The sequence below is a fragment of the Oncorhynchus nerka genome, linkage group LG26 (genome assembly GCF_034236695.1).
Source record: "Oncorhynchus nerka isolate Pitt River linkage group LG26, Oner_Uvic_2.0, whole genome shotgun sequence".
Lineage (NCBI taxonomy): Eukaryota > Metazoa > Chordata > Actinopteri > Salmoniformes > Salmonidae > Oncorhynchus > Oncorhynchus nerka.
Window position 1 is genome coordinate 21,533,994 of NC_088421.1, and position 12,593 is coordinate 21,546,586.

Genomic DNA, 12,593 nt, shown 5'->3' on the forward strand with positions numbered 1-12,593 from the left:
AGTATTCAGACTCTTTACTCAGTACTTTGTTAATGCACCTTTGGCAGCAATTACAGCCTCGAGTCTTCTTGGGTATGATCCTACAAACTTCGCACACCTGTATTTGGGGAGTTTCTTCCATTCTTCTCTACAGATCCACTCAAGCTTTGTCAGGTTGGATAGGGAGTGTCGCTGCACAGCTATTTTCAGGTCTCTCTAGAGATGTTCGATCGGGTTCAAGTCTGGGCTCTGGCTGGGCCACTCAAGGATATTCAGAGACTTGTCCCAAAGCCACTCCTTAGTTGTCCTGGTGAATCTTCTCCCCAGTCTGAGGTCCTGAGCGCTCTGGAGCAGGTTTTCATGAAGAATCTCTTTGTACTTTGCTCCTTTCATCTTTCTCTCGATCCTGACTAGTCTCCCAGTCCCTGCCGCTGAAAAACATCCCCACACCATGATTCACCATAGGAATGGTGACAGGTTTCCTCCAGAAGTGACGCTTGGCATTCAGGCCAAAGAGTTCAATCTTGGTTCCATCAGACCAGATAATGTTTCTCATTGTCCGAGAGTGCTTGAGGTTCTTTTGGCAAACTCCAAGTGGGCTGTCATGTGCCTTTTACTGAAGAGTGGCTTCCGTCTGGCCAATCTACCATAAAGACCTGATTGGTGAAGTGCAGCAGAGATGGGAGAACCTTCCAGAAGGACAACCATCTCCACAGAGGAACTCTGGAGCTCTGTCAGTGACCATCGGGTGACCAATTCCTTCGACCTCTTGGCTCGGTTTGTGCTCTGACATGCACGGTCAACTGTGGGACCTTATATAGACAGGACATTAATTGGAAAGACACACACCTATCAATTGAATTTACTGCAGGTGGACTCCAGTCAAGTCATAGAAACATCAAGGACTATCAACGGAAACAGTATACACCTGAGCTCAATTTAGATTGCTATGACAAAGGGTCTGAATACTTACGTAAATAAGGTATTTCAATTTTTTTTTTTTGCTTTGTCATTATGGGGTAGTGTGTAGATTGATGAGGGGGAAAAATTATTTAATCAATTTTAGAATGAGGCTGTAACGTAACAAATGTGGACAAAGTCGGTCTGAATACTTTCCGAATAGGTAAATATATTCATATATTCTCTTAAATTCACTAAAATGTTTAAAAACCAATCCATTTTGAATTGACTCAAAATGTGGACTAAGTCAAGGGGCATGAATACTTTGAAGGCACAGTATCTAGAACCTGCTTGATAACCTATATTTCCAACTTGCACTCCTGTTTGAGTTGGCTTTGCTATTAGGATGATTTCATTTAGCATGCGTGTCATGACTGCATTAATTGTTGCTTGTGAAGTCATACAAATCTGACACGAGCATTCTAGGGGCATATGGTCAGAAAGAAAAGCTAAATTGAAATCACAAACATACACACACCTAATACCAAGCTGGAATTCTAACAAACCCCGGCTATGACAATGCAACAATGTCATGCCAAATAGAGTATGACAGAATCATACTAATGAGTGAAGCATTTTAGTCCAGCATGCAAATGTTGCTTGTTTTACATGTTTGGCGCCAGGTCACACAGAGTGTACATATCCTTAGGAACATCTGCTCTTTCCATTACAGACTGACCAGGTGAATCCAGCTGAAAGCTAAAATTCATTAATTTTTGTCATCTACTTCAAATCAGTGTAGATTAAGGGGAGGTGACAGGTTAAAGAATATTTTTTAAGCCTTGAATCAATTGTGACACAGATTGTGTATGTGTGCCATTGAGGGTGAATGGGCAAGACAAAATAATTAGTGCCTTTGAACAGGTTATGGTAGTAAGTGCTAGGTGCACCAGTTTGTCAAGAACTGCAACGCTGCTTGGTTTTTCACGCTCAATTTCCCATGTGTATCAAGAATAGTCCACCACCAAAAGGACATCCAGCCAACTTGACACAACTGTGGGAAGCAACTGTGGAGTCAACATGGGCCAAATCAAATGGTATTGGTCACATACACATTTAGCAGATGTTATTGCGGGTGTAGCGAAATGCTTGTGGAACCCCTGTGGAACGCTTTCGATGCCTTGTAGAGTGCATGCCCTGACGAATTGAGTCTGTTCTGAGGGCAACGTGCTGGGGGGTTCCGCAACTCAGTATTAGGAAGGCGATCTTGTTTTGTGCACACTGTTATGTGAAGACGGGTTTGGCTTACCATGCCAATACCACCCCTCGGTGGTCAATAGGGGCACTGTTAAAATCCTAATTCACACAATGACCAATACAATAAAAGAAGTTTAAAAGAAAGCGTGTCTAATTTTGCAGATGTTGAATTTCCCTACGGAAGCTGTCTAAAGGCAACGAAATAACTCTTCAATCACAAGTGAATGTCTGGTGTGCTAAATGGCAGATCCTCAGCAAAAGAGGCCATGGTGTGTCATTCTCTAGTTGTATTGTTAGGGGGGTGGGGGCACCAGAAAGATTAAGGGCTAAAAGGAACGGGTGGCATGATCTGTTAGCAATCACCTGCTAGGTGTTGATGAACAGCAGCGATTCAACATGTATAACTGGAGGAGGATAATCTGGTCAGAGGAAATAGAATGGCCATGAGCTGCTTCTAAGTAGTCTGCCATCAGCTGCTCTAGCATGTTGTCTCTGAAACATCTGTGAATTAAATGCATACTGAGAGCAGAAGATCTGATCACTGTTGTGGTGAAATCTTTGGACAAGTAAAATAGAGAGTGAAAGGTTTTAAATTAATTTATATAAAATAAAAAAAGCATTTATCCACTGAAGCGGAACAAATATCCATCACTTGTATCTTCTTTAGTTTGGAACATATACAATCTGAAGACAGACTCGTCAGGTTGTCGGAACAGAATTAAATAATCAAGCAAAGGGTCTGTCCACACACCAAAGTCACCACAGCCAAGGATAACGAGAGAAAAAAATTAACATTTTACCAAGTGCAGATCTGGTCTGGTTTTAAACAGCTATTTTCTTCTGTTAAATGTACAGTTAAAGCTAGAATCCTTAGTTGCTACATCCATTTTCTGACTTAAATGAATGATATATACCCATCTAATCTTGAATAATAACTTAAACGCCTAATGAGCTTAGTTCAACTCTCGTACCCCATCTGAATATAAACATGTTCTATGTTTGTAAACAATGTAAATGTAAAGCACGGTATGGTCTCAAAACATGGGTAAAACCACAATTCTGATATCATGGATAGTCAGTCATTGATGTCAATCTGAGAGTGGTTACATTTCTCCAGGCCCATCCCTCAGCTTTTTACCAAAAACAGGCGGAGTGACCACTTTTGGTATAGTTTCAACTAAGGATTCAAGCGTTAACGGCTCAGGTACTTTTCTGTAGTCGGTTACATGAAAGCTCGATGAGGAGGCATCTGACCAACTACACATGGAATTAATATGTTTGTATCTTACTGGTTATCTGGGCAAGTATGAAAATATGTAAGTGTAACAAAGCAAATTGATTTGGATATGACAGAACATGGATTTGACAGGGGGGGGGGGCGACTCACTCCATTGATAGAATTGTAAAAAGAAACGACACTGAACAGAAAAAAAGTCCACATACAAAGTAACAGCGAGAATGTTGAAGTTCAGGTGGACTGATTGAAATGTCAGACCCCACTGCTGTAATGCTTTCTTTATTTCAATTATTAGCACTTTTTTTTAACCTATATAAATGAAAATACATCCAAAACAGATCCTATGGTCCACATATGAACAACAAAATACTGCATTACTACTTACAGCAGCAATAAGGCTAGGTCAGTATATGAAAGGCTAGCTGCCAAAGGTCCAGGAATTGTCATGTTTGGGTCAAATGCTTCTCATGCTGCTAGTTGGTCACTTCGTCCAGTCATCCCATGGGTCCGTTGAGTGGTGCCCTTGACCGTGGCCCCCAATCTGCACTGAGGTAGTTGAGACAGAGGTACCGTGCGACCGCCGGGCTAACATAGGCCTCAGTCAAACTGCTCGCTGCAGGTGGTCAAAGTTCAGCTCATCATGTTAAAGGTTAATTGTTGTTAAGGCTTCCTGTGGTCTTGGAGTAGTCGTAATCCTCCTCCGTGGCGATGTCTCACAGGGGTACCTTCAAATTAGAGTTCTACTTTGTCCTAGTGGTCCTTTTTTCAAATCTCAACTAAATATTCTCTTCAGTCTTTTTTTTTTTTAAAGGGGTGGTCATATTTTCCAATCCTCTACAATAGTTAAACCAACTGAAAATCCTCTCCTTTTGGCACCTTGGGAGTCAATGGAAGAAGGGGGAAATAAATGGTAGGAAAGGAGAAAAAAAACAAACAAGATGGTGGTGTTGTTGTAGAAGACTAGTTGTGGTGGCTGGCTTGGTCATTGGCTGCCGACGAGTCCGTATCTGCTACGCGTGTTGCGGTGGGGGTGGCGCTGTCCCCTTCCTCTGTTTTGATGCGCTTAGCGTTGGGCTGATCGCTGGCCGCCTGGGCTCCGTTCTGTCGTTTGGTCGGGAGGGAGGCTGAAGCGGAGGCGTGAGTGGCCAGCAAGTGGAGAGGACTCGCAACAGCTGTGGCTGAACATAGGGAGGAAGAAGAGGAAAAAAATAGAAATATTTCAGTGCCGGAATTGATGGAATACTCTGCTAAGTAATCTAATGTCTTAGAACATATGCCAAAAAAAAAAGTGTACTTTTCAAAACAGCGTAGGAAACTCCAGCCAGACAGGGATTCATATGGCACTTCGAGATACACAAACACACTGCAGAGCAGGACTGACAAGTATGCTGCATGAATTCTAGTTAATTAAACAAACAGGGACTACTCACAACAGTGGTAGACTACAGATGGGGCCAGAGCACTGGTAGACTAACTGCAGATGGGGCCAGAGAAGTGGTAGACTAACTGCGGATGGCACCAGAGCAGTGGTAGACTAACTACAGATGGGGACAGAGCAGTGGTAGACCAACTACAGATGGGGCCAGAGCAGTGGTAGACTACAGATGGGAAACAGAGAAGGGGTAGATTACAGATGCGGACAGAGCAGTGGTAGGCTACGGATGGGGTCAGAGAAGTGGTAGACTAACTACAGATGGGGTCAGAGAAGTGGTAGACTAACTACAGATGGGACAGAGAAGTGGTAGACCAACTACAGATGGGGCCAGAGCAGTGGTAGACCAACTACAGATGGGGCCAGAGCAGTGGTAGACCAACTACAGATGGGGCCAGAGCAGTGGTAGACCAACTACAGATGGGGCCAGAGCAGTGGTAGACCAACTACAGATGGGGCCAGAGCAGTGGTAGACCAACTACAGATGGGGCCAGAGCAGTGGTAGACCAACTACAGATGGGGCCAGAGCAGTGGTAGACCAACTACAGATGGGGCCAGAGCAGTGGTAGACCAACTACAGATGGGGCCAGAGCAGTGGTAGACCAACTACAGATGGGGCCAGAGCAGTGGTAGACCAACTACAGATGGGACCAGAGCAGTGGTAGACCAACTACAGATGGGGCCAGAGAAGTGGTAGACCAACTACAGATGGGTCCAGAGAAGTGGTAGACCAACTACAGATGGGTCCAGAGCAGTGGTAGACCAACTACAGATGGGGTCAGAGAAGTGGTAGGCTACGGATGGGGTCAGAGCAGTGGTAGGCTACGGATGGGGTCAGAGAGGGGTAGGCTACAGATGGGGCCAGAGAAGTGGTAGGCTACAGATGGGGCCAGAGCAGTGGTAGACCAACTACAGATGGGGCCAGAGCAGTGGTAGACTACAGATGGGGCCAGAGCAGTGGTAGACTACAGATGGGGTCAAAGAGGGGTAGGCTACAGATGGGGCCAGAGCAGTGGTAGACCAACTACAGATGGGTCCAGAGCAGTGGTATACCAACTACAGATGGGTCCAGAGCAGTGGTAGACCAACTACAGATGGGGGAAAGAGCAGTGGTAGGCTACGGATGGGGTCAGAGAAGTGGTAGGCTACGGATGGGGTCAGAGAGGGGTAGGCTACACATGGAGACGGGAGAAGTGGTAGGCTACAGATGGGGTCAAAGAGGAGTAGGCTACAGATGGGGCCAGAGCAGTGGTAGACCAACTACGGATGGGGCCAGAGCAGTGGTAGACCAACTACGGATGGGGCCAGAGCAGTGGTAGACCAACTACGGATGGGGCCAGAGCAGTGGTAGACCAACTACGGATGGGGCCAGAGCAGTGGTAGACCAACTACGGATGGGGCCAGAGCAGTGGTAGACCAACTACGGATGGGGCCAGAGAAGTGGTAGACCAACTACGGATGGGGCCAGAGCAGTGGTAGACCAACTACGGATGGGGCCAGAGCAGTGGTAGACCAACTACGGATGGGGCCAGAGCAGTGGTAGACCAACTACGGATGGGGCCAGAGCAGTGGTAGACCAACTACGGATGGGGCCAGAGCAGTGGTAGACCAACTACGGATGGGGCCAGAGCAGTGGTAGACCAACTACGGATGGGGCCAGAGAAGTGGTAGACCAACTACGGATGGGGCCAGAGCAGTGGTAGACCAACTACGGATGGGGCCAGAGCAGTGGTAGACCAACTACAGATGGGGCCAGAGCAGTGGTAGACCAACTACAGATGGGGCCAGAGCAGTGGTAGACCAACTACAGATGGGGCCAGAGCAGTGGTAGACCAACTACAGATGGGGCCAGAGCAGTGGTAGACCAACTACAGATGGGGCCAGAGCAGTGGTAGACCAACTACAGATGGGGCCAGAGCAGTGGTAGACCAACTACAGATGGGGCCAGAGCAGTGGTAGACCAACTACAGATGGGGCCAGAGAAGTGGTAGACTACAGATGGGGCCAGAGAAGTGGTAGACTACAGATGGGGCCAGAGCAGTGGTAGACCAACTACAGATGGGGCCAGAGCAGTGGTAGACTACAGATGGGGCCAGAGCAGTGGTAGACTACAGATGGGGCCAGAGCAGTGGTAGACTACAGATGGGGCCAGAGCAGTGGTAGACTACGGATGGGGCCAGAGCAGTGGTAGACTACAGATGCGGATAAAGTGCTTTGACCGGATCCATTCTAAGCCAGTGTCTCACCTGCAGCGGCCTGCATTGGCATCAGGTGGGTGCCGTTCTGAGCGATGGTCTTTATGGGGAGCTGGTGCTGGCCCAGGGCCGGCTGCTGCTGCACTAAGGTCAGCGTCTTAAAGGGCGTGGCCGACTGGGTCGTCTGGATGATGCGACTGCCACCGCCTATAGAGGCGTGGGTGATGGTTGGAACAGATTCTACTTTTACTAGAGACAAACAGAGGAAAATAAGATGTCAATGACCTCTAATAACATAACACAACACCAAGCAAGCACTACAATAACTGATCAACATGAGATACATTTCACATTTACTAAGACAACACATATACACAGGTGCCTTGGTCAAGGGTAAAACAGACCTATGTAAACCTGGCTGAAACCACTACTACCTTGAGTCAACACAATCTGTCCATCTACACACACACACTACACCATCCCCTCACCTTTGGCCTCTGAGTAGTCTCCGTTCTCCTGGGGCTCAGTCTGGAGGGTGACCATGGTGGGGGTGGCCACTGTGTAGGTGTTGGCGGTGCTGAGCCCGGACACGCTGGTGACAGACATGGCAGGGATCTGGTGGACAACGTGCACCGTCTGCATGACGGGCTGCTGGTTCTGGTTGGTGCTGGTAGTCACAGGCGTGGCCACAGCATAGGTCACCGGCTTTATGGTCTGAGGTAACTGACGCTGAACTGTGATGAGCACCGGCTGGCTGTTGAGAGGGGAGCCTGGAAAAACAATAGCTTTCTTTAACGGAGGATCCACATGTGACGACTGCACATTTGTACATAGGATTGGAGAAGACTCCCAACAATGTGATTGGACAAAAATGGGCGTCTCTCACCTGGTGTACTCTGTGCAAAGCGGGCCTCCTGGATGACAGCTAGTTTGGGCTGGACTGCCGTGCCAGGGGGTGGGGCCGGAGCGGGCTCTGGTTCCATGGGGACAGGGGAACCCTCTCGGGATAGGCTGTCAGGGGTCTGCACCCCACTCGAGTGGGCCGAGAGCACCCCAGAGTGATTAGGGGAGACTGGGGCACTCCTGTGAAAGGGAAAAGCAGATAGGCTTTAAAAATGCTCTAGATTTACATATGCATTGAAATTTACCACCCGAGTCACTTTCCCAATGGGAATATTATAGTGACCACATATGGCCACAAGGCGATGGCACAAACATGCCAATCTAACAGTAAAGCTGAGGTGTCCAACCTTTTATATCAAGAGAGCTACTTTAAAATTATGAAACGTATCGCAAAATACAAAAATTCCTAGCTTCAAATACACAGTATTTTCCCGAATTCAGTCCCGGTTTATTTTTCCCGGTTTGAGATTTTTTATCGTTTTTCACTCAAAATTACAATGAAATGTGATGTTCTGAGTCCACACCAATACTAAAAATCACATTTGAAGACCATTTTTGGGTCCTGGATTTTTATTTATTTTGATTTGCATGCAATACCACTTTAATTGAGAATTTTGCACGAGAAAAAAAAAAGCCCATCTGATTGATCAAATAATCATGATTAGAACTCTGCCAGGTAAGCCTGTTTTGCTGTTAACATTTAATTGAGAAGGTTTTGGGGAAAGTCTTTTTTTGTCTCCTAGAGTTGGACGGTACCCATACTTTCACATTGTCATACTGTCTTTTTTTTTTAACCTTTATTTTACTAGGCAAGTCAGTTAAGAACAAATTCTTATTTTCAATGACAGCCTAGGAACAGTGGGTTAACTGCCTGTTCAGGGGCAGAACGACAGATTTTGTACCTTGTCAGCTCGGGGATTTGAACTTGCAACCTTTCGGTTACTAGTCCAATGCTCTAACCACTAGGGTACCCTGCCTAGGGTACCCTGCCGCCCCGGGATATACGGTATTACCGGCTTAGTAAACAAGGCCGCAAAAAACAACAACTATTGGCCGTCTATTAATAGATGGCTAACAAAATTTGCACAAGTAATAGAACATTTCCATGGAGGATGCCAACTAAATACGCTAAAGAGTGCAAACTAATATAAACGAATTGCAAAGACGTGCACGTATAACTTTATGAGCTGGATTTCCTAGATAGGAGCTACTGAATGGCATTTTTGGTGAGTTTGGACATTTAAAAGCAAATGTAAATGAGAAATGCAAATGAAGAAAGTTTTGAAACATGCTCGTCTGAAGAACAAACAGTACTGGCTCTGCTGCAGCATGTGTACATGCTGTGTCTGTGTGGAGTCTGGAGTCACTAGGGCAACGGGCCTGGGGAGGAGAAGACGGCCCGAGAATGGAGAGGAGAAAAGGCACAGGGAAATCAAGATAGTGGCAGCTGTACAAATAACTTATCCAAAGGGCTTTGAGTTGAGTTCTCAAACACGGGAGAAAGCTAACACTATATGATGCCCAGTCAGCCTATTAATTCAGCCACATACTTTGATAACTAGCAAATTAAACATAGTATTGTGCTTTAACGCAGAATTCTGCTTTTTCTCACACTGGAAAAAATTTGTGTTATCTTGCTGCATTTTGTAAACGCAGATGTAATATGCTTCTTATTGTAATTTCTGCTCAGCATCACACATTTTGTGCTTCAGTTGCATTTCTCCACTCGGATGAGAATTCATAGAAACCCTATCAGCAGACAGCACTGACTGATGTTGAGCTACTTTTCTCCAGTACTTTACTCAGTGTAGCCAGACTCCTTTTCTCCAGTAAAATGCAAGATGAACTAACTTTAAGCAAAACATTAGGAAATGTAGCAGCTTTTTTTTGCAATAAATACCTTGCTTTTTCATTGTAAGCCCATTTACTTGCTAAATAGCGCTGCACTTTGGTTGTCATCTGATGAAAATGAAGCTATTTTCTGCCGAATGTGTTTTCTGTGAAGGAAAACTATAGTTGCACGTCTCTGATCCCTCTATTGGAAAAAACAAACAAACACTTTGTCTGGCAATATAAAACACGAGCCCTGTCAATACACAACTGCTCACGCTTTCTCCCATTGTGCTATATACAAACAAACAAATTTTTTAAAATTTCATTTAACATTTATTTGACTAGGCAAGTCGGTTAACTTCTTATGGCTGGGAGGTGCTGTTTCCACATTCAGATGAAAAGCGCGCCCAGAGTAAACTGCTACTCAGGCCCAGAAGCTAAGATATGCATATTATTAATAGATTTGGATAGAAAACACTCTGAAGTTTCTAAAACTGTTTGAATGATGTCTGAGTATAACAGAACCCATATGGCAGGCAAAAACCTGAGAAAAATCCAACCAGGAAGTGGGAAATCTGAGGTTTGTAGTTTTTCCCAAGTCATTGCCTATCCAATAAACAGTGTAAATTTGATCCGATTGCACTTCCTAAGAACTTTGTTTCAGGCTTCTACTCTGAAGGGGGAGATAATGAGAGCTGTTTGAACCAGTGGTCTGGTTGAAAGCCTTTAGTTTAGTCACGCGCACAGCCGTGAGCACGAGCTCTGTTCCTTTTCATTTCTATAGACAAAGGAATTGGTGAAACATTATTGAAGATTTCTGATAAAAACATCCTAAAGATTGATTCTGTACATCGTTTGACATGTTTCTACGAACTGTAATAGAACTTTTTTTACTTTTCGTCTGAACTTAGTGCACTGACTGATGTTGAGCACGCGTTGTGCATTTGGATTATTGGACTAAACGCACAAACAAAAAGGAGGCGTTTGGACATAAATGGACTTCTATCAAACATTTATTGTGGAATTGGGATTCCTGGGAGTTCATTCCGATGAAGATCATCAAAAGGTAAGTGAATATTTATAATGCTATTTCTGACTTTTGTTGACTCCACAACATGGTGGGTATCTGTGTGGTGGCTGAGCGCTGTACTCAGATTATCGCATGGTGTGCTTTTTCCGTAAAGCTTTTTTTGAAATCTGACACAGCGGTTGCATTAAGGAGAAGAATATCTTTAATTCTATGCATAACACTTGTATCTTTAATCAACGTTTATGATGAGTATTCCTGTAAATTAATGTGGCTCTGCAAAATCACCAGATGTTTTGGAGGCAAAACATTACTGAACATAACGTGCCAATGTAAACTGAGATTTTGGGATATAAATATGAACTTTATCAAACAAAACATACATGTATTGTGTAACATGAAGTGCTATGAGTGCCATCTGATGAAGATCAAAGATTTGTGATTAATTTTCATCTCCATTTCTGCTTTTTGTGACTCCTCTCTTTGGCTGGAGAATGGCTTTTTTTTTGTGACTAGGCGCTGACCTAAACATATACTTTCGTCGTAAAGACTTTTTGAAATCGGACACTGTGGTGGGATTAACAACAAGTTTCTTTAAAATGTGGTATAATACTTGTATGTTTGAGGTATTTTAATTATGAGATTTGTCTGAATTTGGCGCCCTGCACTTTCACTGGCTGTTGTCAAATCGATCCCGTTAACGGGATTTCAGCCGTAAGAAGTTGAGAACAAATTCTTATTTACAATGATGGCTTAACCTCTTGAACCTCTGGGGGCAGTATTTCATTTTTGGATGAAAAACGTTCCCGTTTTAAACAAGATATTTTGTAACAAAAAGATGCTTGACTATGCAGCTACTATTGACAGCTTTGGAAAGAAAACACTGACGTTTCCAAAACTGCAAAGATATTGTCTGTGAGTGCCACAGAACTAATGCTACAGGCGAAACCAAGATGAAATTTCATACAGGAAGTGAGCCAGATTTTGAATGCGCTGTGTTCCAATGTCTCCTTATATGGCTGTGAATGCGCAAGGAATGAGCCTACACTTTTTGTCGTTTCCCTAAGGTGTCTGCAGCATTGTGACGTATTTGTAGGCATATCATTGGAAAATTGACCATAAGAGACTACATTTACCAGGTGTCCGCTCGGTGTCCTCCGTCGAAACTATTGCGTAATCTCCAGGTGCGTGCATTTTTCCATTTTGTTCCGAGGAGAAACCAAACTGCCACGAGTGATTTATCATCAATAGATGTGAAAAACACCTTGAGGATTGATTCTAAACAACGTTTGCCATGTTTCTGTCGATATTATGGAGTTAATTTGGAAAAAAGTTTTCCGTTTTAATGACTGAATTTTCGTTTTTTCTTCTTAGCCAAACGTGATTAACAAAACGGAGCGATTTCTCCTACACAAATAATATTTTTGGAAAAACTGAACATTTGCCATCTGAGAGTCTCCTCATTGAAAACATCCGAAGTTCTTCAAAGGTAAATGATTTTATTTGAAAGCTTTTCTTGTTTTTGTGAAAATGTTGCCTGCTCAATGCTAGACTTAATGCTATGCTAGCTATCAATACTCTTACACAAATGCTTGTGTAGCTATGGTTGAAAAGCATTTTTTGAAAATTTGAGATGACAGTTTTGTTAACAAAAGTCTAAGCTTGTGAGCCAATATATTTATTACATTTGCGATTTTCATGAATAGTTAACGTTGCGTTATGGTAATGAGCTTGAGGCTATAATTACGCTCCCGGATACGGGATTGCTCGTCGCAACAGGTTAAGAATAGTTGGTACCTGCCTTGTTCAGGAGCAGAACAGATTTTTACC

General features: G+C 44.2%; 1 protein-coding gene across 1 annotated transcript in view; it reads right to left on the reverse strand.

Moving 5' to 3' along the window:
* Window positions 1-2,717: 2,717 nt before the first annotated feature.
* The window catches only part of LOC115110712 (forkhead box protein K2-like), a 35,066-nt gene continuing 25,190 nt past the window's right edge, over window positions 2,718-12,593 (reverse strand). The window contains exons 6-9 of the mRNA XM_029636573.2: window positions 7,887-8,083; window positions 7,489-7,770; window positions 7,052-7,249; window positions 2,718-4,551 (exon numbers count right to left, since the gene is read on the reverse strand). Of these exons, the coding sequence (XP_029492433.1) occupies window positions 4,334-4,551; window positions 7,052-7,249; window positions 7,489-7,770; window positions 7,887-8,083 (895 nt within the window). The 3' untranslated portion in view covers window positions 2,718-4,333. The remainder of the gene's footprint in view (window positions 4,552-7,051; window positions 7,250-7,488; window positions 7,771-7,886; window positions 8,084-12,593) is intronic.